This window comes from Paroedura picta, chromosome 1 (assembly GCF_049243985.1).
Source record: "Paroedura picta isolate Pp20150507F chromosome 1, Ppicta_v3.0, whole genome shotgun sequence".
NCBI classification, from domain to species: Eukaryota; Metazoa; Chordata; class Lepidosauria; order Squamata; family Gekkonidae; genus Paroedura; species Paroedura picta.
In genome coordinates, this window is record NC_135369.1 from 123,267,097 (window position 1) to 123,286,734 (window position 19,638).

The window sequence follows — 19,638 nt, forward strand, 5'->3', positions numbered from 1 at the left end:
GTTAGGTCTATGGTTAAGCTTTGGTTGTTACTCACCCTGAGTTTTTGGGGAAGGTCAGGCTATAAATAATATTTTACTATTAATATCACCATCATATACATAGTGAAGTAAAAAGTAGAAAAATGGAGAACTATTATTTTCTGTTTCTTTGTATAGAAGTCTGCTCGGTAGTCACTTTATGACGTATTTTACACTTAGAATGTTGCAGCTAGGCTTGAAAGTGAGGCTCTGGATGAAGATGATGATGATGAAGAAGAAGATATTGAAATGGTTTTAGAAGAAGAATTTCCAAAAGAGGAGGAGGACATAGAAGATGAGGATGAGGAGCAGGAGTCTGAAGCTATTGAACGTTTGAAAGCAGAAATTGCAGAGAAGTTCGACATAGATTTGAATAATACGCAATCAGTACAGGTACTTTCTCAATTGTGTAGGATATTATTTTTTGCCTTGTCATAGAGCCTACATAGAGTCATTTTACAAACTTCCTGTAATTAAAAGTCAGATTCCTGAAAAATTAGAGAATGTTCCTCCACTGTATTTTTTGATTACACCTGCACATCCCAGGCATCCACCAGGACAGCAATTGTTGGGCTCCTTGAGCACTCCCCTCCTAGATTGCACTGGCAGTATGAGACTTTGTACAGGCAGATATTTTATGCAAGAATGCGTTAATTTATTAATGCCTAGAAGTATCATAATCCAGAGTAAGGTATTACTAATAGCAGTTGTGGAAAGACATTGAGCCTTAAACAGAGCTGCACTATCCTTATAAGTATTTTTTTTCTTGCTTGACTAAAATGGATTTAAAATGAATTTTAATAAATTGATCACAGAGAAAGTAATTCCATGGCTGCTGCAGGCAGCTCCTACTAATATCCCCAAGCCCACTTTAAATAGGACCTTTCAGGAAAGCAGTGAAGGGGGAAACACAGCAAAGCGAGAGATAATCAAGAAGAGATATGACTGAATTTGATTATGTGAGATGGAAAATTCAGTCAAGACAGAAAAAACCTCCAATAAGCAACATGGTAGAATTTAGGCTTACAGAAACTTGAAAACAATACAACAGAAAACAAGGGACAAAAACTGAGGCATAACACACTATAGCAAAGAAAGGGTGCTACGAAGATAGAGGGCATTGTAGCATCAAGGAGGTAATACATACAATAAAACATTGCAGTAGGCTACTATATTAACCCTTATAGAAGTAACCTCCTGAGCTATTCCACTATATTAGAATTTTAATCCCTTTTAAAACACCCTCCTGAATATTCTTGTTATGCCTGCTGTGAAACAACAGACATCTGCAGGACTTCCTGACTATCTCTGGCAGGTAGCCAGACCTCAAGGTGAAATCAGTCAGCACCGTAGATTTTGTTGAAAGCTCTCTAGAATAATCTCTAGAATAAACTTGCTGCTTCCCCCCCCCCCCCATATATATAGTTTGTCAACTACAAACTGCCCTGATACAAACATAGGCTTTTAAGCTAGCTATCTTATCAAAAACTCTAAAGATGCTTCCTTCTCTCTCATGCTGTGTTACAGCTCTTGGCCATGCTTTTGATTTATTTGATGTTCTGTTTTTGTTCGTAGGAAGAACTTGACAAAATATTGATACCTCAAGTAACTATAGGAAGCAAACGAAAGCCCCATATTGTGTGTTACCGGCTGTATAAAAAGCTAAAGGATCTTGTGGAAAATCGCGAAAGCCTTTTTGAGAAATGTTATCCGTTAAGTATGTCACTTGCACGCAAAATGATAGCACTCTCTTATCATCACCCAAGTAACTTTGGGGAATGGGACCCAATCAAGGTACATGAACCTTTTGAGAAAGATATCTTGATTTTTTAATGATTTCTTAATGACAATTATGAGAATGATTTTGGTGGTTCTTTTATGCTATTAATAGCTATGTTATGAGATTTGCACAACTGATTGTTATGGCCTAGCTAAAACAATAAAAGCTATTATTAACTGTATGTAGACTTCCCAAAAATGTGAAAGAGAGGTAGTGTACTGCTCCCGATTGCTTCCATCTTCCCTCAGCTCCTTCTGCCTTCCTTTGTCCCCTCCCCATTGCTAGTAGCAAATGAAGCCACCACCACTGAGGGTCTTCCTACTTACCAGTTTCTTGAACCATAGGGTAGGAAGGCTGGCATAACGTCCTGGGGCATAGTTCTTAGATCCTTAGATTTATTCTGATTGGTGGCTACAGGAAACATGAAGATGTAGGCTACTTGGAAGGCCAGAGCCATAGCTTGAGAGCTCTCAAGAAGCACAAAAACCTCTCTGTACTAGCATATTTTAATTGATCGTTAAATGACCTACATTTTCAGTTTTTAAAATGGAATAATGAAGGAGCTTTGCTTAACTTTTTCCCCTTGCCCAGGGCCAAGTTTGGCCTGTTAAAATTAACTGAATTTATATCATTATAAAATGGTTATTGTATTTTCTGCAGCTACATGAAGGAGAGACAATCAAGTCATATCATAGTCCCGACACTCCAACTTTTCCAGTTATCCATCGAAACTCTATTTATTTTTTTACAAGCAAAGAAAATAGAGACAAGTTTATGAAAAATCCCATCAAATATATTCGTCAGCCCAAACCTAAACCTAGCATGCCAGTCAAGATTGCAATAGTGGGGCCACCAAAATCCGGAAAGACAACAGGTAAGCCTGTGAAAATTCATAAATAGATGTGAGCTATGTTAATATGGTTCTGGCCTTGGAGCATGTTTTTATAAAATGGAATACTGTTTTTTTACAAAATGTTTGCTTACTGTATACCATATTTGATGTCTTCGGGTGATGGATGATACTGTACAGCATCTCTAGCACTTCACAAAAATCAGCCATCTCAATAATTCCCACCACCCTGCAAAGAGAATTATAGAGTCTCAACAAGTTAAGTTCAGCTTTTGCTTAAAGAAGTAATTTAAATGCAAAGTACTTTCGGGATCCAGCTATTGGTGGTGGTATTCAAGATGCAAGGATCCCCTCCTATACAGGTTTTATAATCTGGAAAATTTTATTTGTTTCCTTATAAAACATGTGCAAATCATGATCACTAAATTTACACAGACATGATTAAAAGCTTCATATTCATAACAAATGTGTTTTACAGTTGCCAAAAAATTTGCAAGTGCATATGGATTAAAGCGACTTTCCATGGGAGATGCTATACGTATGATTTTAAATGATCAGCCAGACAGTGAATTAGCACTCATGCTGAAGTGGCATCTTCACAAAGGATTGACTGCACCTGATGAACTTGCCATCCAGGCTCTAGACATTGCACTGATGGACACTGTGTGTAATACAGCAGGGTGAGTAACATTCATTTTCTTAATTAACATTGAATGTTGGGGATGTCACAAACCACCCCTCTGTCTGTGTGTTCTCACATGCATGTTGCATGATTGTCTGCAAGTAAAAGTGGTTGTTTTTTTGCCACCACCCCAAAATGTAAATCCCAGTTATCATGTAATCAGTATCTTGGTAAGGCTGTCTCTAAGTACCAACAGCATAGTTTTCCATCTACTTTAGTCCTCCTACCCCCCATTGCTTTCTGAAGATTTCTATACCCCACTTTTCACTATCTGAAGGAGTCGCAAACCAGCTTACAATTGCCTTCCCTTCCTCTCCCCACAAAAGACTGCCTGTGGGGTAGGTGGGGCTGAAAGAGCTCTAACAGAACTGCTCTGGAAGATGAGCTCTATCAGGACTGTGACGAGCCCAAAGTCACCCATTTGGCTGGCTGCATGTGGAAGAGCAGGGAGTCAAACTTGCTTTGCCAGGTTAGACGTCCCCGCTCTTAAGCACTACACCAAGCTGGCTCCTAGTGTATAAGAACAGCATTCAGTATGTAAGATTTGAGGATACAGATCTAATACAAAAACATGAGTTCAATGTAATGATGGAGCAAACACATCCACAAGCTCCCTTCTGCCCCTTTTGTGGAAGACCTTGCGTCCCTGAAGGTCACAGCATCTGTGCAAAGTATCTGAAACAAGAATGAAGGAAGCTTCCGCCATTCTCGCAGCTTTGGGGAACATCACCCCACCCATTCCAAATGTAGGAATCCTCTTGTCATGGGAGATACCCCAAACTCAGGGGTAGCTCATATCTTCCAATCCTCCACATACACACCCCGTATCCAGTTCATTTCCTCTGTTTGGTATGTAGGCTTTCTCCAGTGGAAACCCAATTCTTGTTTCTCCTGCTTCTCCCTGGGATTTATTGTAGCCCCTCATGTAGAAATAGTTGTTATGATTTCAGGGTCAGCTTACACAACAGTGGGTATATACCATGTTAGAAGATTGAGCCAAAAGTAGGTATGGTGATTGTGCTCATAACTGGACATGGGGGCAGAGTTGGCATCAGGGTTTTTTACAAGGCCTGGCCCATTGTTGCTAATAAGAAACTGTTTTAAATTAGAAGTTAGTCTGTAAGCAAAGAAAGGCCTGAGACAGATAAATACAATTGTCCAATATATGTAAATCTTTGGTGTATTGGACTGATCTGGGAGTTGTAGAGCAGGGGTCTTCAACCCCCGGTCTGCGGCCCGGTACCGGGCCACCAGCGGCCACGCCTGCCTTCCCCCCCCCACAGCGAGAGGGGGGGAAGAGGCAGGCGCGGCCGCTGGCACGCCAGTGACGCAAACGCGCATGCGCGGAGCCGTGCGCATGCGTGTTTACGCCACCTGCTGGCAAAAATGCGCACATGCGGCTGTTCTGCGCATGCGCGTTAGCGTCACCTAGTGGCGAAAATGCGCATGCGCAGCAACTGCCCGTGTGCGTTTACGGGCAGCTGCTGTGGCCGGGTCGCCGGCTTTCTCCCACCCTCGGAGGCCGTCCCCGACTACAAGAAGGTTGGGGACCGCTGTTGTAGAGGACAACCATTGTTGTTCAACCCCTGAAAACTTAACAAGAACTTGAGATTTCTCAGTTCCTCATGTGTTCACATGATCATCATGTACACAAATGCATTTTATAATCAGACTAAAGGTTCTGGTAATTACCTTCAAGGCCATACGCGGTCAGGGCCCAGTGTACCTGAGGGACCGCCTCCCCGCCTATGCCCCCAAAAGAGCTCTGCGCTCCACCGCTAACAACTGGCTAATGGTCCCTGGCCCTAAAGAAGTCCGCCTGGTCTCAACAAGGGCCAGAGCATTCTTTGTTCTGGCCCCCACCTGGTGGAATGGGCTCCCGGAGGAGATCAGGGCCCTGACGGAGCTTAAACAGTTCCGCAAGACCTGCAAAAAGGAGCTTTTCCGCCAGGCATTTGGTTGAGACCAGACATAACCAACAGCGGCTGAAGGGCCCCTGCTCCCCCCCACTCCCTCTCAGAACTCCACCAGAATACTCTGGACATGTTTGCACTGTTGCATTGTTTATATTGTTTATACTATTATATTGTATGGTTACAACTATTAGTTATTAATATTATTGTATGGTTATTCATATGTTATAGACTGTTTCATGTACTGTTCTTATGTTCCATGTAAACCGCCCTGAGCCTCTGGGGAGGGCCGTATATAAATATAATAAATCAAAAATAAATAAATAAAATAAATATAAACATGTAACAGACTTGGGGGAACAAAAAAAACTGGGATGGAGCTAGTCATCTATCCATATAAGGGCCATTGCTATTTCCTGTCTTCCCGTTACCTCCAGAAGTCTTTTCTGACCCCAAGAAAGCGTGTTTCTTAAGTTATGGGACTTACATAAACTAATAGTCACATGGCTGTAGTTGCAGTGGAGAAGAAAAATTATTATTATTATTATTATTATTATTATTATTATTATTATTATTATTATTATTATTATTATTATTATTATTAAATTTATATCCCGCCTCCCCCCAGAGGATTGAGGTGGGTCACATAAAAACTAATCCCCTAAAACAATAAAAGCACAATAAAACATAATGCAATTAATACAAAAGTTAAGACAAGAATGGTGGCAAAATCAATATAACTAATCCAATTCCACACCCACTAAGAAGGGAAAGGGAGGGGGCAGATGACAGACGCAACCGTCACATTTGTGAGGGGGGCTAGATCTTCTTGCTGCCCGGCCTCAACCGAGAGTCTGGCGGAAGACCTTCGTCTTGCAGGCCCTGCGGAATGATGACAATTCCCACAGGGCCCTCAGCTCTTCTGGGAGCTCATTCCACCAGGTTGGGGCCAGGACCGAAAAGGCCCTGGCCCTGGTTGAGTCCAGGCGAGCTTCCTTGGGACCGGGAATGACCAATAGGTTAGCCCCCGCAGAGCGTAAGGCCCTACGGGGGGCATAGGGCAATAGGAGATCCCTCATATATCCTGGGCCCAGACCACAGACGGCCTTGAAAGTCAAAACCAAAACCTTGAACCTGATCCGGAAGATAACCGGTAGCCAATGCAGCTGCCTCAGCACTGGCTGGATATGTGCCCTCCAAGGTGTAGCCGTGAGGAGCCTAGCAGCCGCATTTTGGACCAGTTGCAGTTTCCGGATCAAGCCCAAAGGCAGGCCAGTGTAGAGCGAGTTACAGAAATCTAATCTGGAGGTGACCGTCACATGGATCACTGTGGCCAAGTGTTCAGAGGACAGATAGGGCGCTAGTAGCCGAGCCTGGTGGAGATGGAAAAATGCCTGGCCAGCTACCTGTTTGACCTGTGCCTCGAGTGTTAGTGAGGCATCCATGGTCACCCCCAGGTTTCTGGCCTGAGACGTGATCTTAAGTTGTGTCCCGGCAAGAGAGGGCAAGCGCGCTTCCTGGTCTGCTCCCCTACGGCCCAACCACAGGACCTCCGTCCTGGAGGGGTTGAGTTTCAGGCGACTCTGCTCCAGCCATCCACCTACTGCTTCCAAACATCTGGTGAATGGTTCCGAGGGAGAGTCCGGGTGGCCATCCATGAGGAGAAAGAGCTGAGTGTCATCAGCATACTGATGGCAACCTAGCCCATAACATCGTACCAGTTGATCCAGAGGGCGCATAAAGATGTTGAATAATGTGGGAGAGAGCACCGAGCCCTGTGGGACCCCACAAGGGAGCCGGTAAGGGCTCGATAATTCCTCTCCCACAGCTACCCTCTGTGTCCAGTTTTGGAGGAAGGAGTGTATCCAGCACAAGGATGTACCCCTTATCCCAGTACCTGTGAGACGGCTCACTAGCAGCTCGTGATCGACCACGTCAAACACGGCCAACAGATCTAAGAGAACTAGCACAGCAGAGCCGCCTCAGTCAAGCTGGCGACGGAGGTCATCCAACAAGGAGACCAACACCGTCTCAAGCCCGTGACCAGGATGGAAGCCAGACTGGTATGGATCGAGCGCTGAAGTATCTTCCAGGAATGCTAGGAGCTGGTCCACCGCAACCCTTTCCACCACCTTACCCAGGAACGCTAAGTGCGCTACCGAGCGGTAACTTGAGGGGTCATGCAGGTCCAGAGATGGTTTCTTGCAGAGAGGGCACACCACTGCCTCCCTCAACGCCTCAGGGAACTCCCCCGACTAGAGAGAGCAGTTGACGATGTTCCTGAGCTGATTATTCTCTCCTTCCTCTCCTGTTGGTGGAGTTCTGTTGATGGAAGGAACAAATAGAGTGATTTTTGACCCCTTTCTCTTCCTCACTGCAGCCTCCTGACCAACATGGCTATTAGTAAAATACGGTTCCATTCCATCGATTGTATAACCAAGGAAAGTCAAGGGTAGATGCTGTTTTGCAGGTTGGCCTGATTCCATCATGGCCTATGTTCCAGACCTGCAGAGTGTTTTAACAGCTAGTTCCTGATCTATCTCTACTACCACCTGATTTTTTCCTAACAACTCCCCTGAAAACATTTGAAGCCCAAGCACCTGGCCACTATCCCATCTTATGATACTATCACCATTGTGGCCACTGCTACCTCTACAATGACTATCCATGCCCCACCTACGGTTGCAATCTAAAGTCAGATTTAATTGTGAAGGAAGAATCTGAGCCACTGAGAGCCTCCACGGATGGTGGGGGGATCGGTCAAGGTCGAGATAATATATGGACTACTGTTGTTATTTTATATTCTTTTATGCGGATTGATGGGATGTAACCAGAGGGAAAAATGGGATGTTGGGGATCAGACTGCAGTGTCCCCTACAGAGGATCTTAGGCTTTACTCAGAGCAGCTTGCCCATATGATCAAAGCTCTCAATATCATTTGCACTCCTCCAGAGCCATCAGAGGTTGACCCAATTATGAATATTCGGTATTCCAGAGACCCATGTCCTCTGGTCATGCCAAGCGACTGCAATTTGGAGAAAACCAGCATCTTCCCAGGGCTCCATCAAGAAGGTGGATAGCCTTTAAACAGTCAGGGAGCAAGCAGCAGACTTTTTCTTCTGTCACCCACAAGAACCAGAATTTCTCTTCCATTCATTAGTCACAGAAGACTTCTGCTCTAAACAAAGGGCCAGGGTCTACTCAGGTTATGTTTGGAATTCAAAACTGCCTCTTCTGTCCTTCATTCCCACTTACACCCTATAGCTTTCAGTGAATATTTACAATGCCTGTTTATGCACTGGGAACTTCACTGCCCCAGCTCCTATGCAGGAGCACAAATTGGGGGCAGATGAGGCGCACCAGGCCAAATGCTCCCCCGTGTGGGGGCAGGAAGATGTGGGGCAACCTGCCACAACTAAAACTCCAAACTGCAGCCTGGCATGAAACTTCCAGTGCATAAACAGTCAATAAGAGGTTTCCAAGCTCCTGCAAAAGGTGCTACTGAGCCAGTCCCTGTCAATAAATTGAACCGTGGGTTTAACTCTAGTTACTTTCTGGTTTATAAGAAAGAAAGAAATCAAAGACCCATCTAAGACCATTGTAATTTGAATAACTACCTTAATGTCAGGAAGTTTAGAATGCTATCTTTAAAGGACGTATTTCCCTTTATACATAAAAATTCTTGGTTTGTTCTTCTAGATCGCAAAGAAGCTTATTTTCATGTCTCTATTGTTGTAGATTACCAAAAAATTTTAAGGTTTAAATTTGCAGACAGCAAATTTAAACCTTAAGACCAATATGCTGTTTTGCCCTTTGGGTTAGCTATGGCACTTAGGGTATTTGCTGTTTCTCTGCACTTGTAGTCTTCTGTTTAAAGGTTTGTACAATATACCCTTACTTTGATTACTGGCTTGTCATGAGTCACTCCGAGGATATTGTTTTCATGAAAATCTCTCTCACAATTCATATGCTCCAGAGTTTAGGAGTGGCCATAAATTTTGAGAAATTCTACCCTTGCCCCTACTCAAAGTGTTAAATTTATTGCGGCAAGGTTAGACTGTTTGCCTACTCTGAGGGCCAGGACAATACAAAAGTACATTGGTGTGTTCTCCACTTTGTTTCAGACCAGTGTTGTATGTCCAAAAACTGCTGGAATTTATGGTATTCACTATGGCCACAGTCCCTTATAAGTTCCTTCTAGGATGATGTACATTTTCAATGGAATCACTTATCAATCCTGAGATAGGCAGACCTCCTCAATAATTAAAACCATAGAACTTTCTGATATTAATTTCAAGGCTACAAGCTTCAGGTTCTTCCATCATTCCTACATCCTTTTTTGTACTGAATGTTCAGATTAATGAAGAGTTTGGGAGAAAATGAAAGTTTGCTTGCTTGCTATTTTGACAATTTATTTGGTCCTATAAATATACTGTAAATAAACATATAAGTAAATAAATTCTGCAGCTGTTCTATGATACCTTGAAGGCACAATCCAGATAATAATTTTGTTCATTTTTTCCTAGAGTTGTTATTGATGGGTACCCTGTAACAAAAAAACAAGTACACCTCTTAGAATATATGAAAATAATTCCAGTTAAAATCTTTGAGATGCAAATTGATTCAAAAGAAGTCTTCAGAAGAGCACTTCTGGATAAACAAAGCCCCGACAAGTAAGAATCTCACTCTTCAAAATAACTCATAGAATAGAATTCTTAATGCTTTTAAGGTTCCTACAGTACAACAATTTAGCAACAAATTATATCAAAGATCTTCTATTAAAGTCTCTATTGTCTTCTCACTGCTGAATAGATATAATTCATCCCCATTTTAACAAACACAAATTTTGTTTCCTCAATTTGTGTTTGTTCTTGTGTGTCTTCTGTGATAACAGTAATCAGGGCTATTAGGCTCAAATTGTATGTTATGTGTAACACATGATAGCCATGGCGACTTGCAGCCATATAGCAACTGCAAGTTCCCCATAAGAATTCAATTCTGAAGTGCTGCAGGGGCTCAATTTAAACAGGCACTGTAGGGGAGGGGAGGAGGGGCTTCAGCATTCTCCAGGCATAGTATTGTTTATGTGCAACCCCCAGTGGAGCAAATAAATATTCCCATAGCTATTTGGGTTCACAACAAATGGAGCACGGGAAGAGGCTGAAATGGTTGTGATCCAAATCAGGTCTGTGCAGCACTTCTGAGCTCACACCTGACACCCTGTTGCAAGTCCTTGTGCCAATTGTGTTACATATAATGTCATTAAGGCCTTAGACCAGGGATTCCCAACCAGGAATCCGGGGATCCCTGGGGGTCCACAGCCTTTCCCCTCCTGCCTTAATGGAATCAGCAGCAAGCTTGATAACTGGTTGCTTCCATTGCTCCCCCTCCCAAGCATGAGTTCTTTTGTAGTTTCTATTCCTGGCAGGGGGCAGAGCCTGCTTGCCTATTCCTCCTTTAAACTGCCTCCTGTCTCTCCTCCTTCAGTCCTCCTTGAGCCTGCCTGATAACATGGGTGATAGGGCACTTCCCGGGGGGGGGGGGCATGGCAGGGAAATCTGACCAGCTGACATCACTTCTGGAGCTCCTTAAAGCCTGAAAAATTATTTCAGGGGCTCCTCCACACTCAGAAGAGTGAAAAAGGCTGTCTTATACAGTGGCTGTTGGCAGTAAATGTAGCATGAAGGCCTACAAAGGAATTATGGATGTGAACTATTTGGAAATTCTACCTCACCAGAAATCCTGAGAGGCTTGAGTAGGCTGATATCTCTTCCCTTTAATTTCCTTAGAGTGACTCCCACTATTCACAATATTCTTTGTCTTCTGGAGCATATTCAGTCCTCATCAGGCTGAGGAGGTTTTGGTGGATTTATAGTCAAATTATTCTTCATAGCTGGAGAATACCATGAGTGTTGAACATCCCCTACCTTGTCCATAAATGATCTAGTCTCGGTACTTTTATTACTGGCATTGTGGCTAGCTACTGCATTATGAGATATAGAGATAGAGATGAGCTGAGAGCTCTCATGGGAGAAGGAGCTGCCACCATGACAAAATGTCTCCTGTAGTTTGGGCCCAAGATGCTATAAATGCTCATGGCATGAGGCAGCTAATTTTCCCAGACCCCTTTTCTCTTTAACTAACTCAACATTCCATGACTCTTGGAACCTATCTTATGCTATCGGGGAGGAGAATTTTGATTTAGAAAGTCATATTATTTTTATAAAACTGAGGATTCCTTAGAAGCTCTTTCTTGTTTGTGGGTGGCCTGGTTTTGTTGCTACTGAAACCATTTATTATAATATCCATAACCTACTTCTATGATAAGACACTGAACAGAATGTTTAGGAGTCAACATATATAAGCATTTTATTAATGCATTTCTAATGGTCTTCTCAGACCTCCTTATCCAATGCATGACAGCTCTCAGATTCTTTCTATCAAGAATTCATGTTACAAAACACAAGTTGAAGAAATCAGGGCTTACTATGAAGAGCTACACCAGAATTGGTATGTGATTGATGCATTCCACAGCAAATGGTGGAACTGGAACAGAGTGCTAAAGGAAACACAGATGATCACTAAACAGATTCAAGTATATCTGGAAAGAATAAGGCAAGGTAAGCAAAGAATCCTATTTTAAATTAATTTCATACAAGTCGTTGCAAATCATTGTTCTTTTCCTTTTTTTCTATTCAAAGGGATGTTGAAGACATTATTTTGAAACCTGAGTTGGGGGAAGTATTTTGTCAAAATGTATTTATACTTATGTTGCCTCTGTAAAATGAACCCATTTAGTAAATGAAATGCTTTAGCAGGGAATGAAAGAGTATACTGCTGATACCACTGGTGTAGAAAACTTGTTGATAAATTAATAATGTGTAGTAATTCATGATGTTTTATGTCAGTAAGTTTATCTTCCAAATATTTACTGTCACAGCTGAACTGCAGTATATTGTGTCCAATTGTTAACAGGGAAAGCAGCAAGTATTGCTGATTTGTGTATCACACCACAAGAACTGCTCGCTCGGTTGGGAGAGTTTGGACAATACTGTCCTGTCAGCCTTGCAGAAAAAGGAGAACTTGTTGATTGTTCTGTAACCCCTTCTCTGCGTTTTGCAGCAGAGTTTCGAGGGCATTACTACAAAATGGCTGGACAAGAAGAACTGGACGTGAGTATTAAAAGATTGTTGATTTGGATGGTAAACTGGCTTAACACACTATGATAGATATTCAGATGTCATTAGAAAGTGTTTGTGAGCCAGGAAATTCCAAGAGCTGAGAAAAACACTGACATTTGGGGGGAAATGAAAACATATGAAATACTTTCCTATGAAACATAAAGCTGTGTTGCTACTTTACCATCATCATGCAGCATTTATAATTTAGCATATAAATTGTACTTATTGACATATTTATAGAATTTAAATCCATAACTGTCTTAGTTTTCTACATATAACGTTCAGTAGTTGAGAGAGTGCTGCAAACTGCTGCATCCTATGCTACCTTAATACATGCATTGTAGGGCCAAACGTATACGCTTGATACAAATCAGACGAGGGAATTGGGCCAGTCATCCATCAGGAGGAAGAGCTGGGTATCATCTGCATATTGGTGGGAATCCAGCCCAAACCTCTGCACCAGCTGAGCAAGAGGGCACATGAAGATGTTAAATAAAATAGGAGAGAGGACTGCTCCCTGTGGGACTCCACATGTGAGCTGATGATGGTGAGATTCTCTCCTATTTCAACCCTTTGTCCACGACCTCGGAGGAAAGAGATCAACCATATAATGACTGTCCCCCATATCTCGGAGTCGGCAAGGTGGTGAACTAGGAGCTCATGATCTACAGCAGCGGTCCCCAACCTTCATCTGGTCAGGGACCGCCTCCGGGGGTGGGGGAGAGCCAGCGGCCCAGCTGCCGCAGTTGCAGCGCATAAACGTGCATGCCCAATTGGTGCGCATGCGCGTTTTGGCCACCAGGTGGCGCTAACATGCATGTGCAGAGTTGCCACGCATGCACGTTTTGGCCACCAGGGGCGCAAACGCGCATGCACGGCAGTTCCACGTGTGCGCGTTAGTGTCGGTGGCGCGCTGACTGCCGTGCCGGCCTCTTCCCCCCCTCTCGCTGCAGGGGGAGAGGCAGGCATGGCCGCTGGCGGCCCGGTACGATGGCCTTTGCGGCCCGGTACTGGGCCGCGGACCGGGGGTTGGGGACCCCTGATCTACAGTGTCAAAGGCTGCTGACAGATCTAATAGTATAAGCAGCACTGACCCGCCTTGGTCTAACTGGTGACTGAGGTCATCCATCAGGATAACTAGTGCCGTTTCCACCCCACGGACAGGCCAGAAACAGACTGAAATGGGTCAAGAACTGAAGTTTCCTCCAGGAATGCTAGTATTTGGTTTGCTGCAGCCCTTTCAACTAACTGGTTGAAAAGGAGGAGAAGAAGAATTGGTTTTTATACCTCACCTTTCTTTACGTTAAGGAATCTCAAAGCAGCTTACTATCTCTTTCCTCTCCCCACAGCAGGCGACTTGTGTTGTAGGTGGGACTGAGAGCCGAGAGAACTGTGACTGGCCCAAGGTTACCCAGCAGGTTTCATGTGGAGGAATGGGGAATCAAATCTGGTTCTCCAAACCAGAGTTTGCCACTTTTAATCACTACACCATGCTGTATGAGACAGGAAAAAGAGAGGCTTCAGTCTGACCTCCAGTGTCATTTTCCTAAATCAAAACAGCTGGGGGTGGGGACAGTTTGCCCATTGCATACTGCAGTCAGTACTCATGCAGCCCACAGCAGGGTAAACATCCCTCCCCGCAAAAAAAAAAATTCTGTTCAGGCAAACTGGAGGGGAGGGGAGATGGAAATACCTTCCTTTCATGCTACATTCACAACCCAAACTGGGCCCGACACACTTGAGAACACTTTTAAGAGCAGTGACTACAGATTATTTTTGAGGAAGAATGATTATATACAAGCACCACCCTTTGCCTGGGTTGGCCGTCTGACCTCTCATTATTTCAGTAGAATCTTTCTGGAACCTGAAAATGTCATCCTCATTATGCTCCACTCTTCTCTTGCTAATTGATTACACCCAGTTCTCCGAACAAAGACTGCAACATTCCAACAGACTTGGAATTGTGATAATTCTGCTCAGGATGGCACTGTAGAATAATCTACATTATGGAGAGCATCTAGCACACAGCTATTGCTAATCGATGAACAGCAATAATGTTTAAGAAGATAATAATAATGCTGCTTTTTCTTATGTTTGACTTGGTGTTAATACAGAAATTCCTGAATGCACCAGAATTATATGTGCCCCCATTAGCACCTCATCCTCTTCCTCTCCCAAGTAAACTGCCAAAGAAATTGACTGCAGCAGAAGTGAAGGCCTTATTCCCCATGCAAGCTGAAATGCAAGGATACTGTCCAGTCACTTATCTAGATGGAAAGCAAAGGTAATTGATATCTTGCAGGATGCCTGGAAGATTATTTCCCAGACAAAGTGAGGCAGTATTCTAATGCAGATTTTGAACTGCATGTGGTCTCCAGGGGTATGGATTCAGCTAAATTAACCCCCCCCCCAAAAAAAAAAACCTTATCATTTTAAAGATGATTACATATTTTCATCTGCTATCAGTATAGTTGAACCCAAATAAAAACTGATTTTTCAGCTTTTATTTATTAATTTTTATACAGGATCTCAGGGTGGTTTTGGGGGTGATATTCAGCTACACCAGTCAGCTAGGGAAGTGGGAGCTGATCCTCCTAGGTGCATTTGCAGCAGCAAGAGATCTCCCCGCTGCTACAAGGTTTAAACTGCTACAACAGAAGCCCAAGTCAGGTCAGCCAAGGTGTCAGAAGCTGACAGCTCCATGCCTCCTTAGCTTGGGCTAGCTCAACAGGAACCAGGCCATGATAGCTGGGGTGGTGGGAGAAGACAGGTCCAAAGCACCTAGGCTGGGTTCACTGATTCCTGTTGCAGCTTGGCTTAAACTGAGCTTGAATAGGAGCTACCCCAGGACCATTCAGGGCAGCAAAAGCTGACAGTTCCACAACAACTTAGCTGGGTTGGCTGACTCCTGTTGCCTCTTGTTTAAATGCCTCAGACTCATGGATCCAAAAAAATTCAGCATTCCCACATACTGAATCAGAATATCATACTGGTAGTGGGATTCCGGGATATAAGGAAATACTGTATTTTTTTGGCTCAGTATATCTGAACCCAAAAAATACTGTTAGGGGGGTTGCACACCCCCAGTGGTGATTGCATGATAAACACATAGGCTTTTACATTCATATAAATTTGTAAATGGTGGACTTTTTGAATAACCCTATCTTGAAGCATTCTTTAGACCCCGTGTATATATAATGGCTTTCTTTTTCCATCTCTTTTGAGGTATGAAGCACTAGTACCTGGCAACATAGAATATGCTGTTCTCTATTGCAAAAAGCTATATATTTTTGAAAATGAAGAAAAACTTCAGAAGTTTATGAGGTACAAAATGCATTAACATTATTTTACCTAGCTATATTCAGTGTTGTTTTTTAGTTGTAAAAGAATCGCCGCCGCCGCCTTTTCCTCTTCTTCTGAGATAAAAATAATGAACTTTTTTGGCTATGAATGTAGTAAAAGGAAAAAGAGAGCTGGGTAGGTTCATTGTGTGGGCATGATGGTGTCACGATAATGAGAGATTATGACAAAGCAGAAGTGTTTAATACCTTAGTTTCAGTGTTTTCTCATAAGGACAAAGATATTCCACTGGGAGGAAAGGAAGCAGAGAATATTGGGGAAGGGGATACATTACAGAATTGATAAAGATGTTGTATAGAAATATTTGGCTACTTTAAATTAAATCTCTTGGGCCTAATGAATTACATCCAAGAATGTTGACAGAATTGGTAGAAGAAAACTCAGAACCTTTACCAATAATCCCCATTTTTAGAAAAGGAATAAAAGAAGTTCCCAACAACCATGGCCGAGTTAGGTTAGCATCAGTATCAGGAAAGGTTTTGGAGAAGATCATTAAACAGGCAGTGAGTAAATACTTAGAAGATAACATGGTGCTTAATACAAGTCAACATGGATTTATCAGGGATAAGTCCTACTAGACTAATCTTATTTTTTTAATAGAGTTACTAGTTTAGAGAAAAAGTTGGACCATAAGGAAGGCCGAGCATCAAAGAATTGAGGCTTTTGAACTCTGGTGCTGGAGAAGACTCTTGTGAGTCCCTTGGACTGCAAGCCGAACAAACCAGTCAGTCCTAGAGGAGATCAGCCCTGACTGCTCCTTAGAAGGCCAGATCCTGAAGATGAAACTTAAATACTTTGGCCACCTCATTAGAAGGAAGTACTCCCTGGAGAAGAGCCTAATGCTGGGAGTGATTGAGAGCAAAAGAAGAAGGGGACGACAGAGAATGAGGTGGCTGGATGGAGTCACTGAAGCAGTCGGTGCGAGCTTAAATGGACTCCGGGGAATGGTAGAGGGCAGGAAGGCCTGGAGGATCATTGTCCACGGGGTCGCGATGGGTCAGACACGACTTCGCAACTAACAACAACAACAACTAGTTTAGTAGCTACAGGAAATAAGGTGGTATAGTATATCTTGATTTTAGTAAGAACTTTGATAAGGTTCCCCACAATATTCTTGTGAGAAAGTTAGAAAAAACAGGGATGGATAAGGTCACAATCAGATAGATTTGTAATTGGCTGACTGATAGAACTCAAAGGGTGCTCATTAATGGTTCATCTTCACCTTGGAGGGAGGTGACCAGCGTATAGCAGGGGTGTGTGCTGGGGCCAGTATTGTTTTCATTAATGTTTGGGTTGATGCAATAGTGGGTACATTGATCAAATTTTCACATGACATTAATTAGATGAGGTGACTAATACCTCAGAGAAAAGGACTATAATTCAAGGAGAACTGGATAGAATGGAAAATTGGGCCATAGCCAACAAAATGAATTTTACTAGGAAGAAGCATAAAATATTTAAATTGGATAATAAAACTGTGATGCTCAAGCAGAGTTGTTTGAAGCTCAGCCCTTCAAGATGGAGGTCCTATGGCTGGGCGGGAAGGGTCCAAATGAGGAAGCACATTTGCCTAGCCTGGACTGTTGTAATGAACACACGTACAAAGAGCTGGTCCAGCTGACTCCGACCCCCTCTCTTAGAGAGGCCAGATTTTTATTGAAAGATCAAAATCATTGCAGCACTGCCTTCTTGTGCAGCTGTACGTTGATACATTGTTAGTCATAAGTCCCTATTGTCTATTTTCACAGTAACTACATCATGTTAGCTAGTGGTCCCCAACCCGCGGGCCGTGGCCCGGTGCCGGGCTGCGGCTCCCTCTTCCCATTCCCCCCGAAGCTCAGCAGGCTGTGAGCAAATCGGCCGCCAAAGTGGCCGATTAGCTTGCGGCCCAGCAAGTTTCTTGTTTCGGGAGGGGGCGAAGAGAAGCTTGCTGGGCCGCAAGCTAATGTTGGAATGAATGAATGAATGAATGAATGAATGAATGAATGAATGAATGAATGAATGAATGAATGAATGAATGAAAATATGGAAGGTACCTGGCTTGATAGTATACGTGAAAGGGACTTAGGAGTTCTTGTGGACAATAAGTTGAATATAAGCAGCTTAGAAGGCTAATGCAATATTAGGCAGCATTGCTAGAAGCATAGGACCTTAGAGCAGGGGTAGTCAAACTGCGGCCCTCCAGATGTCCATGGATTACAATTCCCATGAGCTTCAATTTATCCATCAGAACATCATGGGGAACCTTATCAAAAGCTTTACTTTTACCATGAGCAAATGCTGGCAGGGGCTCTTGGGAATTGTAGTCCATGGACATCTGGAGGGCCGCAGTTTGACTACCCCTGCCTTAGAGCAAGTAAGTTATAATACCACTCTATTCTGCATTGGGTAGACCTCATTTGGAGTACTGTGTTGGGTTCTGAGTACCACCGTTCAAAAAGGATATTGACAAGCTGGAACATGTTCAGAGAAGGACGACTAGGATGGTGGAGTGGTTGGTATCCATGATCTGCATGAATTTGATTATCCATAACTTCTTTATTCTTAGACTACCAGAAAAATACTGGAATCAGACACTGCCACATAAACTTCCTCCCAAAAAGGAGCCAGTGTTGCTGACAGCACTTCCCTTGACAGGATATCTTGAACAGGTTAATTTTTTTTCATTGATTATGTTAATATTATATTAACTTTTGGGGACAAATTGACTTTTGTCTCCTCCCCCCTTCCCAGTTTCTCTTTGCACAGCTCTCACACTTAATCCTCAAATTGGACTCTTGACTAACTAATGGAAAGAGAATGCACAGCACTTGTTTTTTGGTTATTAATGCAAAAGATCTTTATCACCAGTAAAGATAACCAATGCTTTCTATAGTTCTTTTAATTGATAAAGAAAAACACCCTAGAATGTCACTTTAAAAATATGCATGTTACTAAACAGTTATGGATTTTCATAACAATAGCTGATTCTCATCAAAACTCCAGAACTTGGAATCAGCTATTCACAGGACAAGTTGATTAAGATTAATGAGAGGCTGCTACAATATATGTTTAGGTGAGTAGTTGTGTGTAGGATCTAATCATGTGGCCAGATTTCATCATAGTATAATAAGGCTGCAATACCATAAGGATGCAAAACCATAAACAATTAATAGTAAAGATTTTTTAAGGTGTAATCTTTGTTAATCTCTGACTATTCTCCAATCTGGAAGGTGTTGGACAAACCTCCAGGATCTGTTCAATATGCAAATTACTAACAGGAGTAGGTATGCTGTCCAAATTTTAAAGTGATATACACACAAAAAGGACAACCCTGAAAACTTGACAAATGTTTGTGAACATACATTGAGCAGTGAAAGCTACAAACAGAAACCATATTTAAGGAGCAATCAATTTATAATGCTATACTAACATCAATATTATTTCATCTCTACAGGGGGTAGCAACTGCCCTGATAAAAGCAATGAATGAAGTAGGCTGTTTAAAGCCAAAATTCCCATTCCTAAGTGTGAAAAAATCTGCACTCCTTTTTATAGCTTATCATTTGAAAGGTACAGTAGAATGTAGAATTTCTGTATGCACAGTACCTCCTTTCCATTTTTCTCTTTATCATACGTTAAACTACTGTAACTCTGACAAAAGATTTCTAGTACCTTTATTCTAAATATATTTCCTTAGCAATAGTATTTATTATTTCGACTGAGTTTTTCTTCCAACTTAAGGTTCTTGTTATCACCTTCAAGGCCATACGTGGTCTGGGCCCAGTATACCTGAGGGATCGCCTCTCTGCTTACACCCCCTAAAGAGCCTTATGCTCTAGCAATTCTAACTTCCTGGTGATCCCTGGCCCCAGG

At 42.7% G+C, this 19,638-nt stretch overlaps 1 protein-coding gene and 1 long non-coding RNA gene across 7 annotated transcripts in view; one reads left to right on the top strand and one right to left on the bottom strand.

The window, feature by feature from the left end:
• AK9 (adenylate kinase 9) overlaps window positions 1-19,638 on the top strand; it is a 101,489-nt gene that overhangs the window by 78,761 nt on the left and 3,090 nt on the right. For 4 of the 5 annotated variants that reach the window (XM_077302364.1, XM_077302347.1, XM_077302358.1 and 1 more), the window contains 11 exons: window positions 199-411; window positions 1,594-1,812; window positions 2,459-2,672; window positions 3,127-3,328; window positions 9,770-9,916; window positions 11,643-11,863; window positions 12,219-12,415; window positions 14,539-14,708; window positions 15,650-15,748; window positions 18,333-18,435; window positions 19,221-19,335. In XM_077302364.1, coding sequence (XP_077158479.1) covers window positions 199-411; window positions 1,594-1,812; window positions 2,459-2,672; window positions 3,127-3,328; window positions 9,770-9,916; window positions 11,643-11,863; window positions 12,219-12,415; window positions 14,539-14,708; window positions 15,650-15,748; window positions 18,333-18,435; window positions 19,221-19,335 — 1,900 coding nt within the window. Of the gene's footprint in view, window positions 1-198; window positions 412-1,593; window positions 1,813-2,458; window positions 2,673-3,126; window positions 3,329-9,769; window positions 9,917-11,642; window positions 11,864-12,218; window positions 12,416-14,538; window positions 14,709-15,649; window positions 15,749-18,332; window positions 18,436-19,220; window positions 19,336-19,638 lie in introns of those variants that run through there. The other variant, XM_077302380.1, reaches the window with a different exon arrangement.
• Window positions 1-19,638, bottom strand: part of LOC143820074 (uncharacterized) — a 62,803-nt gene that overhangs the window by 2,683 nt on the left and 40,482 nt on the right. The window contains exons 3-5 of one of the 2 annotated variants that reach the window (XR_013225230.1): window positions 9,725-9,789; window positions 7,381-7,565; window positions 2,790-2,877 (exon numbers count right to left, since the gene is read on the bottom strand). This is a non-coding gene — a long non-coding RNA (uncharacterized LOC143820074). Of the gene's footprint in view, window positions 1-2,782; window positions 2,878-7,380; window positions 7,566-9,724; window positions 9,790-19,638 lie in introns of both variants that reach the window. The other variant, XR_013225226.1, reaches the window with a different exon arrangement.